The sequence below is a fragment of the Gymnoscopelus braueri genome (genome assembly GCF_963280865.1).
Source record: "Gymnoscopelus braueri genome assembly, chromosome: 23".
NCBI lineage: Eukaryota > Metazoa > Chordata > Actinopteri > Myctophiformes > Myctophidae > Gymnoscopelus > Gymnoscopelus braueri.
In genome coordinates, this window is record NC_137625.1 from 14,629,557 (window position 1) to 14,648,247 (window position 18,691).

Here is an 18,691-nt window from a genome sequence, read left to right on the forward strand (position 1 = left end):
AAATATGTGTGTGTCTGTCTATAGAGTGCTGACATCATAGATGGACTGACAATATAGACAGACTTGCACGACTGTACTGCATTCACAGAAATGGCCTTTGAGTAACACTGACAACAGGTACTGATGATGTACAAATGACAATGTGTCGCTTTGCAAACTTATTTTGAGAGAGTCTGTTTCACCTATACACAATAACCAGGGCAATGCTGGGGTACCAATATAGACAGAAACACACAGTGCTGACGCAGAGACGGACTGGCCTCCAAGTACTTGTGCCTGAAACCTTGAACAAGCTGAGCTGACTTTTCGCAAGTAATAAGTAAGCTGTCCCTGAAGGCCTTTGAGGAAATGAACCAGACCTTGATCAAGGAGAAATGGGAGGGATTGTAATGGGACTCTACTATTTGCAAACTATTAATTAAGTATTCAACCAACCAACCAACCAACCAACCAACCAACCAACCAACCAACCAACCAATCAATCAATCAATCAATCAATCAATCAATCAATCAATCGAGTGTGGTTGCTTATCTGGGCTTGCTTCCTAGTTCCTAATGTTGTTTAAACCAGTGCTTCTCAAACATTTTCAAATCAAGGATCCCAACTTAATATGTATTTGTCCACAGACCCCCCCACCTGCAAATATTTTTTGCCAGATTTGTGTTGTTGAAATGTTTCGAAAGATATTCAAAATGTTTTTTTTCAGGATTTGTTTGAAAATAGCAGATCTACAAGCTCACAATTTTGTGAGCTTGTAGATAGGCTATTTTCAAATAGATGTATATAGGTTTAAAGTGTTCATGTGGCCTATAGTCACTTCTTTGGGGATTGTTTTCATAGACCTGGTTGCTTGTTTCTCTCGCAAAATCTGGCAACACTGAACCTGGGTGCCATTATGTAAAAACTAAACGGAGGGTGGGGGCAATTTCTAAGCTAATCTTAGCTCACAATACATTGTTTGTGAGCTTGTAGAGTACAAAAACACTGTTGTTGGCCGTCAAGGCATGGCAACCCCCATACCTTCAAAACATGATCCAATACCCTTCCCACTTGACGTCTGTCCTATAGAGTAGACTCTTATCTCTCTTGGCCCCTAAACTTTGGAATAATCAGAATAATCTTTAATGTCACATCTCAGGTTTACAGATGTAAAACCTGGGGTGAACTTATTTTTTTCATGTAAAACAAACTACCCATAAACTACCCATTAATAAACTATCCATTGCAGTCAGAATAGCAAACTCATTCCCAATTTTCACTCTACCTCACCCCCTAGCACTCACCTCTTCACTCTACCTCACCCCCTAGCACTCACCTCTTCACTCTACCTCACCCCCTAGCCCCTCTCAGCTTGTATACCATCTTGTCACCTTTTGATAGATGCTTTTGTTACTTAGATTTGTTTTTTCCTGACCACAAATGTACAGAATGTTATTTAGATAGCATGTTGTTTTGACAGATCCCGGGTTCAATGTTTACCTGGTATTCTAGCCAACCAAAGAACAAGTTTTCAATTCAGGATCTCCTCGTGGTCAGTAGGAACACACTGAGGACACTAGCTGGAACACATGTCATTTCGACTATGCATGCACCTCGCACCTCGTGGAACTTTAGCACCACAAAGGCATTCAAAACAAAACTGCAGACCTCTCAAAACAAACTGGTCAGGTTACTACTTGGCCTCACACAGAGCCGTCTGGGAGAAATGCACCCTGTGCGAAGTCAGCGGGCACGTGCACGCGTGCGTCGTCCGGGCGCACGCAATTCTTTTGCGGTTGTTAGCGGATTTTTCCGAGTTTTTTCCAGTTATTTTTTCCCTCAAAACATTAAGTCGGGTGTCATGTTAACCCCATATTAAATTCTGCTGGTTTAGCTCTCCTTAACAAAACTCCCAATGAATTTAATTGAATTTAATTGAATAAAGCTACCATCAATAACCCATACAACATACTTTTTAAATGTTTTATCCCCTTTTAACAACCTTTTAAACTTTTTAATACTAATTATGGCATGCATGAGCATGATCATCATATTAATTTATAACACCACATTTTTAACTGGGTTAAAATAAACAGAACGTAATGAAATATAGGCCAAATTGTAAAAAACCCCAATGAATTAATTTGTAAACTATATACCATGAATTTGCGCTGTCCTTGGTGCTGAACTATATGCCCATGGGGAGCTTACCTGTCTGACGGCCCAGCGACACTCCACACGATACAGTGTGTATAATATATATATATATATATAGTCTGCTGCTACACACACACATGTTGGATTATTATAATGAAGCCTTCACATGACATGACATGACAGTTTTTATAGTAATGGTTGTTTATTACAACATTGTTCACACGCAATAATGAGCACATAATGCACGCACATGAGCAGCCCGGGAGAGTGTGATTCCACACAAAACCAAATCCCCCCATAAAGCATCTACAACGCATTCCCAAATATAGGCTAAACAATAACAGCTGGGGGGAGGGGCACACAGTCACACTGGGAAATCCCAGTGACGTATATACTACCCACTTCACAGAATTGACAACAATAAGCACTCAGACGTTAAACACAAGCACAGAGAATTAGAGGATGTTCCTCCTCCTGGCTTTCCTTGCAGCAAATTCAGAAATAAGGTCTTTATAATCCAGTGTAGATACAACGTCCTTTTCAATTAAAGTCCACACAGTCTCTCCTGGGACATTGTAGTGCGTAAATAGTTCTTTATCAGTTTTAATTTGGAGAAACTGCGCTCCCCAGATGCAACTGTGACAGGGATTGTCAGTATAATCCGAAGGGCAACTTCGCAGTTAGGGAATGTCCCATTCCTCTTTTTGAGAAACTGCAGTCTTTCCAGTGCAGTATTCGCTCCCTCGGGAACCGTTACGCATAATATGCGCAGCTCAGCAAACAGGTCCTCTCCTTTTATGTCTTTAGACTTTCCATCTGTCAGAGACGCGCTCAACAATTTATTTTCAGTTCAGTGTCATCTATTTCACAAAGTCTGGATAGGTTAAAAATAAATCCAAATGTGTCCTCGAATTGTTGCATTTGTTTAAATCTGGAGCTTAATGCTCCGAGGCCTTGGTCCACATGGTATTAAAATATGCAATTTCGAATACCCGCTCTGCAGATAGTGGGATATCTTGTGCTTCTCCGTTTCACACGTGACTCCATGAATACTACATCAACATCCATCTCTGCAGCAATCTCTTTTGCTGTTATTTTTGCAGAGGTAAATCTGGTATGTCTGTATTTCTGCATGAATTCAATCAGTCCCTTAATCTGAGACAAGGCCACGTCCAGCTGCATATCCTTAGACTGGAGCATTTTACTCACAGTGTTCACAGCAAACAACATGTCATACCATATAACCATGGCCAGAATGAATTCAAAATTCTGCAGCTCATAGTTGACCAGAGACTGGGCCTCACTTTTCATTTTAGGGTCATTAGAGCTCTCTGCCACTTCAAGCAAAGCATCCTTAATATTATTAATTTGGTAGCGTATTGCTTTCACACTCTCTACCCGACATTCCCACCTGGTTTCAGATAGTGGTTTAACATTGAGAGAAATGTGCGCTTTCAATATTTCCCAACGTTTAACTGAAGCCGCAAATAGTGTGTGTATAACACCAAAGAATGTCATTGCTTTTGGGCAACATTTTGCCGTGTCTCCTACTGTAGCATCAAATTCAGGCTGTGACAACCGCATGGCATGAAATAGGCACAGGGATTGAGATGGAGTATGTGAGCCTGGACGCCTTTATGCTGCCCTTTCATATTTGAGCCATTATCATACCCTTGTCCTCTGCAGTCGCTTATATCGAGACCAAGCTGCTCCAGTTCAGCCAGGATAGAATCTGTCAGTCCTCTTCCAGTTTGGTCACTTGTCACAATAAAATCAACAAAATGTTCCTCCACACTCACCTCTAGGGAGTTCATATTCACAAAACGCAATACAATCGACATCTGCTCTTGATGGCTCATATCTGGAGTGCAGTCTAGAATAATGGAAACATATTTTGCCTTCTTTGTGTCATTAATGACACAAATAATTAATTTCCACGTTTGCAGCCATGATACCAATGATTTTGTTTTGAATTTCAGATCCCAAATAATGTTGATGGGTTTCATTGTTTTTAATTCTTCTGACATGTTCTTGCATTGTTGGGTCAAATTTGGCAAGCATTTCTATGAGGCCTAAAAAGTTACCATTGCTTTCGTCATAAAGCTTAGAATTGTTTCCTCTAAATGCCAAATTATGTTGTGCCAGATATTGAGTAACCTCGGAAACCCATACCTTTTTTTTTAGTGGCTGCGACAATAATTAACATGGCCTGCCATTGCCAATGCGCTTGCTCTCTGTCCATTTCCCTTTGTTGCAAAGCATCTATGCCCGCATTTGTTTGCAGTCGTGTTGTTGCTTCTCTCCATTTTAATGCATTTGAGATATGATCTGGGGATGTATCGTGTGATTTCAGTTTATCACTTATATGAATCCAATTGTTGATGCCCTTATCAGCTAGTTGCGTTGTTACACTACTCTTATTTACGCTGAAGAGTTTGCAGCAAAAGCAAAATGCTTTGTCCAATTTCTGAGAATAGGTAAGCCACTTTCTTAAAATTTTTCCCCATTTGGTAGTTTTCTGATGAACAAAGCCTCACTAAAGTGTCTTTTATTTTCTTTGTTTTTCGGATAACAAAATCCTGGTTTCAGCTTTTGGGGACCTCTTCTAATGATCAGATCTCTAACTTTAGTGTCCAGATTTACTGGCCAATTACCAACATCATCATACATGGGTATACAGTACATGGGATAGCACCTTCCTCCTCCTGAATAGGGGCCTAGCCCTCGCGCTCCTCAGCCTCTTCTTCACTGGTCGTCATGATGACCGTCAACTTGGGCTGGCTGCTGCAGCTGCTGCTGCTATGAATTGCATCTTCCTCCTCATCTTCACTGCTCGTCGTTGTGACCATCATTGTCACCTGGGGCTGGGCAGCCCTGCTTGTGCCGGTGCTGCTGCTAGCCTCCCCCGCCTCCAAAACATAATTTTCGGTTGTCCCGGACCCGACGCGGGGCCCCGCGGCTGCCATCGGATCGCTGATTTTTTTAAATAATTTATCAAATTAACCTCTCAGCAAGGCATTGAAACCAAAAAACAAACAAATAAACAAAACAAATATATACGTTTATACATATAGATTTTGTTTCGTTAACGAGAGCGGTCGAAGATGATGGAGAAGAGCATGGTGGTACTTCTTCCAAAAATGCTGATTTTTCCTCCATTGATCTTGTTCTCTCGACATTGTGTGTTTCAAAATTCAAGACAAGTTACCAATACCACCAAGTGTAAGGTGTTTGGTTGATTATGTCACATAATCAACCAAACACCTAACACCTGACCTGACCACCACCAGCACCATGTGCCAATGTGTCCTGCTTTTATGTCTGGGATGGACTCTTAATAAACGTGATTCTGTTCACTTAAAAACTACCCTTCCTGCGGCCCTGGCCTCACACCCAGAACTCACCTACTCCCTGCTCATTATGCTAAGGTGGGATGGCTCAGGGTAGAGGACAGAGTAAAAAGCAACTTGCAATGGTCCTGGTCTACAAGATACGCATTACAACAGGGATTGTATTATAGGCCTACTCATGTACCTGTCAAACTACTTCGATAGCGTAAAAGACACACACAGAGGGAGCTCCACTGATCTCACTCAACCCAGATTCGGCACAAACAAGGGGTTAAATCTGTTCTACTACTTCTATTAACATCTAAGCTTAACACCAGAAATGACCCCCCCCCCCCCCAACTGTACTGTACGTATATGTTTTTATTGCTACTAGTGTTGATGATGTCTGGTATATTATTATATGTCTTTAAATGTCTCTATGAATTGAATACACAGGACCACAATGGAAATAAGCCCTCAGGGTTATCCTTTTAGCACCATTGTATAATCGTACCACTGTACTATTTTCAAACTATTAAGTAAGTATTCGATCAATCAATCAATCAATCAATCAATCAATCAATCAATCAAACTCTCTATTCTGATTGCACACTTAATCAGAATAAAGGATAAGAGCAGCTAAATGCCCAAACCGTACATTGTAATCAAAGGGACCCATATGTTTACTCTCTCTGAATTACAGATGTATTAATTAACAACCATATCCAGGCTATGGGATAGGATGCTCCCCATCACTTCACCCTTGGTTAATGGTGTGTTACCGCCACCGGCTGGCCAGGGGTGGAACGACAGACAAGAGCGTACAGTTGACCGTGCAGCTGACAGTGGCAGCAGGCCAGCAGAAGCCCTCCTTTATTAGGTGACAGCTGTCCAGTTGTCACCTGTCACTATGCCACTGTACAGGCCGACCCATTGGCTGTCTTAAGTTGTCTTACATGTAGTGTGCTTCAAACCTTCACCACAAACACACTGCATTCAACAATTCGCTGGACTGCAAGGATCCACCACTGAACTTGACCACCATTTGAAGGTAAAGTGTAGGCTTTTAACCTCTTTAAACCTGCTGTCCCTATTTTGGGAATGTCATCATATGGGAAATCAAAAAAGGAAAAAAAGAAGAAAAAAAAACAACCTATCTGCAAGCTTTGTGAGCTTGTACAGTATGTGCCATTTTTGCTAATTTTGAAATAAGGCTTAATTGGTTAAACAATGTTATCTGTCTGTTATCTGTCTTGAGGGGTCACACATTTCCTACTTTTAATAGTAGTAGTAGTAGTAGTGATAATTATATTATATTTATATTATATTATATATATTATATTATATTATAATTTGCCATTTTTCTTTTGTGGTTAAATGTTGTACATTGGAGTTTTGGACCGTTTGGACAGTGCATTGTGTTTAATTTCTTTCCTCTCGTTAGATATTTAATTATTGAATCAACTTTAGTGTCACATCACAAGTTTGTTGAATAAACTAAACCTACCTCTAATGGCACGTTTGTGACAGCTGACATGACAGCTGTGGAGCAGACACAGTTGTCATGTCAATTCCAGCTTGGGTTTTGGAGGGAAATTATGTAACATGGTAACGTGGTAATTGAATGAATGTATTACACCACTATTGATATGTATTTCAATCTGTTTTATATTCAATCCTTCATTGTAGGTCCACTGTTTCTTTATTGTTACGTCTTGTGTACAGGTACATAAGACAGTAACAACAATAAGGAAGCAACTCAATAAGGACAAAAAGGAATAATCAAAGAATAGTATTAAAACCAAGTTTGTCCATTGGTCCTAGCGCTTACGGTGCTTTAATGTTCTCTGTTGTAAGCAGTGGTGGAAAAAGTATTAAAACATTTTACTTAAGTAAAAGTATCAATCTGCAATGTAGAAATACTCTGTTACAAGTAAAAGTCCGGAATTCAAAATGTGCTTGAGTAAAGGTACAAAAGTATTCGTATCAAAATATACTAGTACCAAAAAATAGAAAGTACTCATTATGCAGAATGTCCAATTTCACAATTTTTCAAATGTAGGCCTATAAAATGTACAATCTTTTGAAAATAGCAGATCTGCTATTTTCAATTGCCGAAATGTATATAGGGCTGAAGTGGTTAATGTACGTTTTGTAATAATAATCAAAATCTACAAAGTAGGCTAACTAGTAACTCAAGTTTTCAAATCATTGTAGTGGAGTAAAAAGTACAATATTTGCCTCTGAGATGTAGTGGAGTAGAAGTAAAAGTACTGAAAACTGGAAATAGGCCTACTCCAGTAAAGTAAAACATACCTCAAAATTGTACTTAAGTACACTACTTGAGTAAATGTACTTAGTTACTTTACACCACTGGTTAACCTTGAGAATAAATCATTGAGAGACAGACAGACAGACAGACAGACAGACAGACAGACAGACAGACAGAGACACAGACAGACAGACAGACAGACAGACAGACAGACAGACAGACAGACAGACAGACAGACAGACAGACAGACAGACAGACAGACACATGAGTAACTTAGCCATGCAACAACCTGGTCACATTGGCATGAGCCAGTATACATAAAATCCAGTTAATTTAACAAATGGTTTAATTTGTACCCCTCCAGAGTAAAATGAACACTACGGATTGTATTTTGTAGGCAAACACTTACAAGTGAGGAAAACATGTTCATAATTGTGTTATGTAGACGAGAGAGAGAGAGAGAGAGAGAGAGGAGAGAGAGAGAGAGAGAGAGAGAGAGAGAGAGAGAGAGAGAGAGAGAGAGAGATCAGGGGAAAGATGGAGAGATACAGAGACAGGAAGTCAGTTCATGCAGTGGAAGAGTGAGAGAGAGAGAGAGAGAGAGAGAGAGAGAGAGAGAGAGAGAGAGAGAGAGAGAGAGAGAGAGATGGGAAAGGGGGCAGGGGTAATAGTAATACAAACAGTAAACTTTGGGGTGGGACTCTCTCTCTCTCTCTCTCTCTCTCTCTCTCTCTCTCTCTCTCTCTCTCTCTCTCTCTCTCTCTCTCTCTCTCTCTCTCTCTCTCTCTCTCTCTCTCTCTCTCTCTCTCTCTCTCTCTCTCTCTCTCCTCATTCATTTGAAAGACCACATCTGATGTACCGCTTTATGGAAATATTCACATTATAATAAATCAGTAGGCTACATTACACAACCGTTTCATTACTAATATAGATTGGATACAAGCCGCAACAAAATAACATATACAAAAGTGAGGATCACCTTGCTTGGAAGTTACACCAATGGATATGATTCTTTCAGAGGTTTCTACTGAGGCGACCGGCTTCCATCCCTGCAATGAATGCACAGGATATGGGCAAAACAAACAGGTAAGGAATACTGTAGATCTCTCCTCACACAGATTCAATGACATCAAATATATTTAAAATAAAATGTGTATACATGTACTGTGGCTTTTAAAATGGGGTCAAGGGACCCACAGGGGTCTTAGGGATTTGGTATAAATCATATCAAACTAGGGAAATTGAAAAAAAAAGTTTCAGAATGACTGTACTGTTATATATATTGCGCTTGTGAGACCGTGTGATACTTCCACCTTTATTCATTTATTGTGACTACAGAATAAAACACAGCTGTTCTTCAACAGTTTTTGTTCTTTTCTTTTTTTGACACCCCCAGGTGTCCTTGACAGGGTTCCAGGGGGTCCCCAGCAAAATGATTGATAGTTAGGAACCAATTGGACACACACCGGTGTGTAACTCTGAGTGTATGAATGGGGCCCATTAGGTTCCATTTCTACACTGCCAGAGTTAAGGGGGGTCTGTGGCCTACTAACTGGGGTCCTTGAAATAACATTAGAAATAAAAATTGAGAACCACTGCTTTAAGGGGCCACATGTCATAAGTATGGCTTCGTATCAATGAAACAAATTAGAGGTCACTGAACTCTGAAACACAGCTCTGGGAAAGATGGAAGAGGAGAGGAGAGGAGAGGAGAGGAGAGGAGAAGAGAAGAGAAGAGAAGAGAAGAGAAGAGAAGAGAAGAGAAGAGAAGAGAAGAGAAGAGAAGAGAAGAGAAGACTAAGGGAGAAAAAATACAGTAGATAAAGTGGGAGAGCAGAGATGACAGAGTAAAGCCTGATTTACTTTGTTGCGCACCCGTGACATGCAATGGAAATTGCAGATCTACAAGTTCACACCGATCTGCTATCTTCAGAGTAATCCTTCAGTCTTACTCCCTGGAGTAATGTGTGATGAAGTCCTTTTGGGAGCTGCACTGACGTAGACAACAGTCTGTCCAGCTGGCCTCAATACATGTATCCATTAGCTACCAGCTGTGGGTAAATCACAGCGTGGTATTATATAATATCCATATCACGGTTAAACATAATGCAGGCTGCTTCCTAATCTAAGTGGTTGGGTGCTATGCAGAATGGAAGGCCTACAAATCAAAGCTAACCCCTGTGGACCACTATAGTTGAGAAACAGTGAATTAGATTCTTCCAGACCTACGGTAAATGCTTCTTTGAAGGGTGGAAAGGCAGTGGGTCATTGACACTAAAGCTCTCCTTTGAAGTGAATTCAATAATGAAAAGAAATAAAGGGCTACAAAAGACTCAAATCTGAGAAACGCATTCAACTCTTTTTTTAAAAAGATTTTTTTTTTTGGCTTTTGTGCCTCTATTGATAGGATAGTAGTTTGACAGGAAATGGGGAGAGAGAGACGGGGAGTGACATGCAGCAAAGGCCATCATCGGGATCAGGACTTGAACCCGTGACGCCAGGCTACTTTGGAGCCTAGGTGCCTGGACCGCTACGCCAGCCAGCGGTCCAGGCCAAACACAGTCAACTCTGAGACACACAGCGAGGATGAACATTGTTCAGTGTCCCATCTTTCTCCTTCATCCTCATTCGTTCTCTGTCAGCCTCTCTGTCTCTCTCACGTAGGCCAGTACTTCTGTCTCATACTTAACACTTCTGTCTGACATACTTGTTTCTCTTCCCTTCAGGTGCACAGCAACAATGGCGGCTGCTAGCAGGATGCCCGCCGGACAAGACTGTATCTACTCCACTGTCAACAGGTTAGGGCTGAACAGTCAGCAGGACAATAAGATCTAAATAATTTGCTAATTCTGACTCCATTTCTAGTTCCATTTTGGGGAAATATCTCTACGGTGCAGAGGATTCATTTGATACAATTCTAAGAGCTTGTCAACACAGTATTTATAGGTAATCTGCAATACCTGAATGTATTTAGGCCTACATTGTTTCCATATCCATCAGAAGGCATACATTTTAAAGGTAGGGTATGTTTTTAGCTTAAAACGTTTTTTTTGTTTAAAAAGTAAAATATCTATATTCTATTCTATTCTATATTCAGTAATTATTGCTGTATATTATTATCTTATTGCTGTATGATTGCTCAATAACGGGTGTCTCCTCATCTCTCCAGCTCTCTAACCATCACAAAATAAACTTCCAGTTGGGTTGGTCAGTTCATCAAATTTAATTTGACAGTGTTCAAGTTAAAATTTTGTCTGTTCATTTCATTGTGTCATCACTTCCAATTTCACTTGTTTATCCTGCATCCTGTATGAGTTCTCTCTGCTGGTTGTATACAATTGGTATCCTGACCTGAAAATGCCTTTTCTGTTTACTAAAGAGCTGGAGAGACAGGGACACACCTGTTACTGAAACACTCTAGACTAGCAATGATTACTGTGACAAACAACAACAAAATCACTTACTGCACCTTGAAAATGGTGCCTATCTCATTGGAACCAACAAACATATTTTGGACATGAAGTGGGCTACTGTAGCTGCATGGTCATGGAAGGTCTTTGAACTTGGGCCTTCCCATTTCCTCTCATTTATTTGTTGAAACGGGACAGTTTGATGAAGCAGGCCCCGGTCCAACTATGTGTTTACGTAGAGAGGTCGGTGAGACAGTGATGTTCGGTCACAGGCCTGTCCTCTGGCATTTCATACTCCCAGACTTAAAACCATGCCTGGATTTTCCCACTGACGCCAGAAAAAGCTCTGAGATGTCCCCTCACAGGCCGTCCCATCAGCTGTACTGGGAATTCACTGGGGCTCCATTAGTATGCATGCAGTCTTTTGCTCTCGCTACGGAATTGTATACAAAGCAACAGACAGTTTCAAATTAGGCTGCGAACCTCCGTTTGAAAATATGTTGTGCCAGGAACCCCCAGAAGAGAAGATTTGTGTTAAAACATTTTAAAAATTTCAGAAATAGCAGATATACGTGAGCTTGTAGATCGGCAACTTTTGAATAGCCAAAGTATAAAAAAAGGTTAAAGTGCACGGTTAAAGTGATTGTGATGCTATATTAAACATTTTTGCTGGGGACCCCATGGAACCCCCTCAAGGACCCCCACTTTGAGAACCTCTGATGTAATGGGCTGTTGCAGTGTTGATTTTGACAGCAAATTTTGATTTAGTTTTAGTCATAGTCTTTTGAATAAAATTGCATTTAGTTTTAGTCATATTTTATTCATCTGAAATGTTTTGTCTAGTTTTAGTCGACTAAATATCATAAGATTATAGTCGACTAAATCTACAGTTGATTTAGTCGACTAAAATTGATGATTTTACACTTGGTTGCATGCTGAAAATAGCTGATTTACAAGCTCACAACGCTTGTAGATCTGCTATTTTCAGAGCGCAACACCCGAGTGCAACCAAACATGAAATGACTTGTCTTTTAGTTCTACTGGATCTCTTCTCCACTAGTCCCTCAATAACATTTTAGTCTAGTTTTTATTTGTTGACGAAATTGTCAATATATTTAGTCTTAGCTTAGTTTTTATTTAGTTTTCGTCAGTTCAGACGAACATCTTTCGTCATAGTTTTAGTCGACGAAATCAACACTGGACTGTTGTAATGTTGGTGATCTGCTTCAGGTTCAAGAGGGGGGATTTTGGAGCGAGACGCAGCCACGTTTCTGCCGAACCCAAAGCCAGCGGCCGGGGGACAGAGGAGGGGACACCCAAGCTGCCCTTCAGCCCTCTGGACAACCTCACCATGTCCCAGCGGAGGCGGACCACCACGGACCCTCAGGGCTCAGAGAACACCCCGCCGGTGGGCAGCAAGGTCTCCAGCAGCGGTGGAAAGTAACTATGCATTTACTCAAGTACTAGAGTTAAAGCTTTTCTATGTAATGTTTTTCCAGTGAATAATATGTTAATACAATATACCTTATCGTTGCTGTCGGGCAGAAACCTCTTATCTCCATAATCTGTTTTTTTCCCGTAAATTAATGCCGTACTTGATCATACTACAGCGTCACACAAAAGCATCAAAAGTAACAGATCTACAAGCTCGAAATGTGGGGTGAAGCGACGCGTTTTGAATCCTGAAAAGTAACAGTTTTGGACATAATGAGGTTTCCACCGACAGAGACATTTTACAACTGGTGGTTATATTTGGTCTCCCTGCTCTACTATTGAGACATTTAGATCCGGGGGTCTGGTGGGACCACTACTGGTTGACAAGAGATACCTGAAGCTCAAAATTCAATATCTCCCCTGAGCAAGCAAGCAGACATGATCTATTAACTAATGGTGACATGTATGGGAGGCCAAGGTTCGAACAAGGACATGAAAGTTACACAGTGCAGCTTTAAGTACAATTTCAAGGTGCTATTAGTTTACTTGTGTATTTTAAATTTTCCATACTTTATACTTCTCCACTACATCTCAGAGGACAAGTATTTCACTTTTACTCCACTGCAATTATTTGACAGCTTTAGTTACACTTTTCAGATATGGATTATTGTTACAGAACATAAAGTACATTAACCACTTAAGCCGATCTAAATAGATCGTCTATTTTCGAAAGAAAATAATCGGTGATTCAAGTATATCTGACAATATGATGACAATACTTTGATGAAAATAATTTGGAATACAGGCCTTTTACTTGTAACAGAGTATTTCTACAGTATATTGTGGTGTTGCTATACTTTTACCTTTACCTAACTTCTTCCACCACTGGTCTCCAGGACCCAGCGAGCCAACATCAAGGAGAAGATCTCGCAGTGGGAGGGCAAGGAATCCACACATCCACCATCACCATCGCCATCACCGGGCCCAACCAGTGCTGTGAGGAGGACAGAATCACTGACAAAGACCAGGAGTAACCCCCGTGAGGACCAGAGAGGGGCAACGTACCCAGAGACGCAAAGTCTTGGGAAGGAGAACGTCTCAAAGCTCTGGGGTTCAAGGCCTTGTTCGCCCAGCCAGAGCCAAAAAGGAGAGAGAAGCAGTAATGCAGCCTGCAAAGAGAACCAGAATCCTGGGAGGGAGAACGTAGGAAGGGTCGGGGGTTCGAGGCCCTGTTCACCTGCTGAATCCATGGACAACGACGGCAAACCCTCTGATATGGAAAGAGGGGAGAACTGCAGGAGAGTGGGCCCCAAGGAAAAGGAGAAGGAGAACGTCACGAAGCTGTGGGGTTCAAGGCCTTGTTCGCCCGGGGAGCTGGACCATACGGGGACGCTTAAGGGACGTGCCGATAAGCCCAGTCAGAGCAAAGAGAACCAGCAGCCTGGGAAGGAGAATGCAGGTATGGGTTGCAGCTACTACTGTATATCCATTCTTTTCTTAGCGATTATTCTATCCACTACTTTTTCAATGAATTGAATAATGGAGAAGCACGTATTTTTATAGTTAAATTTGTATATATATATTTTTTTGTAATCGACTAAATCGATTATGATTAACCACTAGCCCTATTAAGAACAGTGTTGCACAAAAATATCAACTTGCCACATGCGACGCGTTGTGAGCTTGTAGATCATAGTCGATCATTTCTATTCAAATCGATTATTGATTATTTTGATTGAAAAAAAAACAAAAAACGATCAGATCAATTTGTTTGATTAAAATAATATTTCACTTTCAAAATCATTTTGGATCATTTTATCGTCTACTCAGGCTTTTGTGAGCCCCCCAGACAGTTTTTAAGTTGCTTGATTCAGTATTTAGATATTTGATATTCATTTTATCAGACACACCCCCTTCCTATACAAACCCATTGTAACTTCAAACTCCATTTTTAACATGTTAGATTCATCAAACACACCCGTCCTTGGTTCTGGTGACTTATCCTGCCCTCCTCAATATGTGAGGGGGCCGTGTATTTTGTATTACTTTTTTCATTTATTTTATATATTTTTGTATTGTATTTCATTTTCATTTTCCCCCAAAAATATGAAAAATATATGAAAAAAGTAATTGAAAAAACAGTCTCCTCACGTATTAGGACAATGTCAGTCCCCGGAACCAAGGACGGGTGTTTCCGATCAACCAATCTAACATGGTTAAAATGGAGTTTGAAGTTGTATAGGAAGAGGGCGTGTCTGATACAATGAATATCAAATATCTAAATACTGAATCAAGGAACTTAAAAGCTGTCTGGGGGGGCTCACAAAAATATCCTTTTAACTAACCCCCTAAATGTAGGAAATCTTGTGGATCCGAGACCCGGTATGCCGGTGGAGGCCGCTGACCAGCCGACGGGGACGTTGAAGAAGAGCGATGGCAGGAGGATGGCGGAGCGCAGCGACCAGGAGAAGAGGGCGGTGTTCACCCTGTTCCGGAAACTGGAGCAGAATAATGCACAGAACCACAGCAAGACCCCGGCCGAACTGGGGAACTACTTCTGCCCACCGAGCAGGGACAGACAGGTGATGGCTGGGGGGTGATCCATATGCCTCGGCTTTTGATATCCCCCCGCCCTGGTCATTCATATATTGTCTAGTCGAAAAAAAAAAATGAAAAAAAAAAAAATCGTATTCAAAAGTGAAAATAGCCGATCTACAAGCTCACTACGCGTCACGATGCGATGCGTGGTGAGCTTGTAGATCAATATTCTTTTGCTATTTGTTGTACGAAGAAGTATACAGTAGACTAGAGCTTAACCCATTCAATCCGGGAACGCATCTGTGTCATTTTAAGATTTCTTTGGCCATTAAAAAATAGCAGATATACAAGCTCATAGGGCGGCACCGAGTGCCGCACTATGAGCTTGTAGATCTGCTATTTTTGAAAAGCCTTTGAATATAAATGTTTTAAACATTTGTAAAATATGGTGTTCCAGGGACCCCAAGAAGCAAAGATTTGAGTTACAAATGTTCGCTTAAAAATATATGTTTGCACACATTTTCAAGATTTCTTTCAAAAATAGCAGATCTACAAGCTCATGAGCTTGTAGATCTGCTATTTTTCAATAGCCAAAGAAATCTAAAATGACACAGATGCGTTCCCGGATTGAATGGGTTAAGTAGTTAAGAAAATGTCCTCTCCTCTCTTCTGTTTTTTATTATAATTTTTTTAAACAAATCCTACTCTGCAGGTGGAGGCCAAGAGGAAGGAGATAGAGTCCATGATCAGTCCCTGCGGTGAGGCCCGGGACGAGGGCCGGCGTAGGGGTCAGCACCTCTACACCGAGCCGGGCTCTCCACCCATCAACCCGCTCCCAAAGCCCCAGCGCACCTTCCAGCACCCCGCCCTCCCCGGCGGGAGGAACCTCCCCCCACTGCCCTCCATCTCGCCCCCACCTGCCCCGTCACAGCCCCCCGCCGGGGGCTACAAGAGACCCCGGGGCGGCCGCTACCGGGACACCACTAACAGGTACACGGCGGGAGAGACTGAATGCTGAGGGTGAAAAGGTGTTACATTTAGTTTCCCCATTATTGTCACATCACATGTTGCAGGCGTAAAGAACTGGGTGGGCAGTAGTGGAAAAAGTACTAAAATGTTTTACTTAAAGGAGGAGTTCACCCAAAAAATGACTTATTTTCTATCAATTACACACCCCATGAAGCCTTGATTTCATGGATTTATTTTTGTTTTTGTGGCATTCCTAAGACAATAATTTGATGACCGTGTGTATTTCCGGTAGGAGACACAAATAATCTACTTTATGTCTCCTACCGGATACATTAGCTGGTAGGAGACGGGAATCAAATTATTAGCTTAGGAATGCGACAAAAATGATCCATAGATTCAAGGCATTTGAAAGTAGCAGATCTACAAGCTCACAATGCGTCGCATCGCGACGCATTGTGAGCTTGTAGATCGGCTATTTTCAAATAGATTTTCAAATAAGTTTAAAGTTTAAGTTTAAATAGAGCTGAAGTGGTTAATGTACGTTTTGTAATCATAATCAAAATCTATAAAGTAACTAGTAAAAGTAGTGGAGTAAAAGTACAATATTTGTCTCTGAGATGTAGTGGAGTAGAAGTAAAAGTACTGAGAATTGGAAATACTCCAGTAAAATAAAAATACCAAAAAATTGTGCTTAAGTACAGTACTTGAGTAAATGTACTTAGTTACTTTACACCACTGGGTGTCGGTTAGAACACCTACTGGTTGACAAGTAGTTCTGCCTGAAGCTCAAAGTCTAATCTCCCCCTGCCTAAAACAGGCTCGGCAGTATAAATGTCGGTGCTATAGGTGCATTTTAATTCCCAGTCCACCAACCTTGCTAATACTTTTTTCCCCCTTTTTTGCCCACTGTGTCAGGAAATCCTACGAGTCTGAAGACCTGCCAGAGTCTCATCATCCGTCCAGCGGTCTGCTGTTCTCTCGTAGACTGTCACAGGAGCATCATTATGAAGTCATACCCGGTCAGAAACATCTCTTTAACCTATCTGCTACACAGCAAAAATCCTTAAGCCTTAAAAGCCTGACTTCTACTTTGACTCCTGTCCTAAAACAGCGGCTCTCAACCTTTTCTGGGTCAGGGCCCACTTGAAAATCTCGAAAGCGTTCGCGGGCCACCCATCTGGGTCAAATGGACCCGTTTATTGGGTCCATTTGGTTCTGTTCGTTTTGTTGCTCTCCATTGTATATTATTTAGTTACAAGCTCTTGTTAATATTATTAACAAGAGCTTGTAACTAAATAATTATTAACAAGAGCTTGTAACTAAATAATTAGAATAGATACTCAATATTTATAAAACCCACAGACACAGTTAAAGACGGGGTGCCGTGATTTTCAGTGATCCCCCCCCCCCTAAAACATAATCATCAGGTATTATGGTTATACTAGGAGGAAGATTTTTTTCAAAAAGTGTACAGAAAGTGTTTATGTTTTTATGTGGGCACGCCTCCAGTTCATTAAGTAAACCTGGTTCTCACCTTAGCACCTCCTCCACCACCTTAGCACCACCCACCTGTCCTAGTCCCTCCTCCTCCTCATGCCCACACCTGTTGTGTTATGATAATGAGGGGGAGGGTATATTTTTACTGTGTCATTAAATGGCTGTTTTTCTATTGGCATGTTTGACCCTCAGCCTCCAGGAAGAAACTCAAAATAGTCAGAGAAGACATAAAACACCATAAAAACATCACCAGGGGGCTTAATGAAGTTCTATCAACCTCATAGACACATGAAAAACAGAAAAAGTGCAAAACCATGGCACCACCTCTTTAACCACTTTCACTTTCACTTGTGTTCAGTTCAATTCACAAGCTCAGAGCTTGTAGATCTGCTATTCTTGCTACTTTTCCACAACAATCTTGTGCTGTTATATTTCTATACTGTATGTACAGTGCTAACACAATGCCCATGTCACTCATAAACATTGTGTGCATTGTATTCTATAAGTGTTCTGAAAACGTTTCACTGGGGACCCCAACATAGATGTTACAAATAGATAGTTTTGTCATCAGTTTGACGAGGAAACAAAATAGAAGCAGATCATTTTCTGTAGGCTATACATCATTTTTTTGGTAAATATCCTGGGAAATCCTCCAGGACCCCTTGGGGTCCCCCAGCAGACCCACTGTGAGAACAGCGATATGTCGTTTTAAATGCAGGAAAACAATCATAAACAATGATTGGAAAGAAAACATGAACGACATGACGTCTCTGTCGGGTGGGAACCTTGTATGACCAAAACTGTAATTTCTCAGGAAATGGAAAAACAAAACCTTATGATCCAATGGATCCAATTTAGTTATTATTTAGTTACAAGCTCTTTTTTAATATATACCATTTGCTTGTCCAATATTTATAAAAAAAAACATAGACTTTCCTACTTTCACTTTCAAAATGTTTCAAAAACGTTGAAAGTAGCCGATCTAGAAGCTCACAACGCGTCACGGCGCGTTGTGAGCTTCTAGATCGGCTATTTTGCGCCACGCTGTTGTACGACGAAGTAGGGCATTAATTTACGGCACAAAAACATAAGTATGGAGATACAA

General features: G+C 41.0%; 1 protein-coding gene across 1 annotated transcript in view; it reads left to right on the forward strand.

Annotated features, from left to right (window-relative positions):
* Positions 1–8,685: 8,685 nt before the first annotated feature.
* LOC308079559 (DENN domain-containing protein 2A-like) overlaps positions 8,686–18,691 on the forward strand; it is a 29,036-nt gene continuing 19,030 nt past the window's right edge. Inside the window, exons 1-7 of the mRNA XM_080421108.1 lie at positions 8,686–8,824; positions 10,465–10,536; positions 12,379–12,588; positions 13,479–14,041; positions 14,941–15,164; positions 15,833–16,110; positions 17,005–17,108. Of these exons, the coding sequence (XP_080277234.1) occupies positions 8,793–8,824; positions 10,465–10,536; positions 12,379–12,588; positions 13,479–14,041; positions 14,941–15,164; positions 15,833–16,110; positions 17,005–17,108 (1,483 nt within the window). The 5' untranslated portion in view covers positions 8,686–8,792. The remainder of the gene's footprint in view (positions 8,825–10,464; positions 10,537–12,378; positions 12,589–13,478; positions 14,042–14,940; positions 15,165–15,832; positions 16,111–17,004; positions 17,109–18,691) is intronic.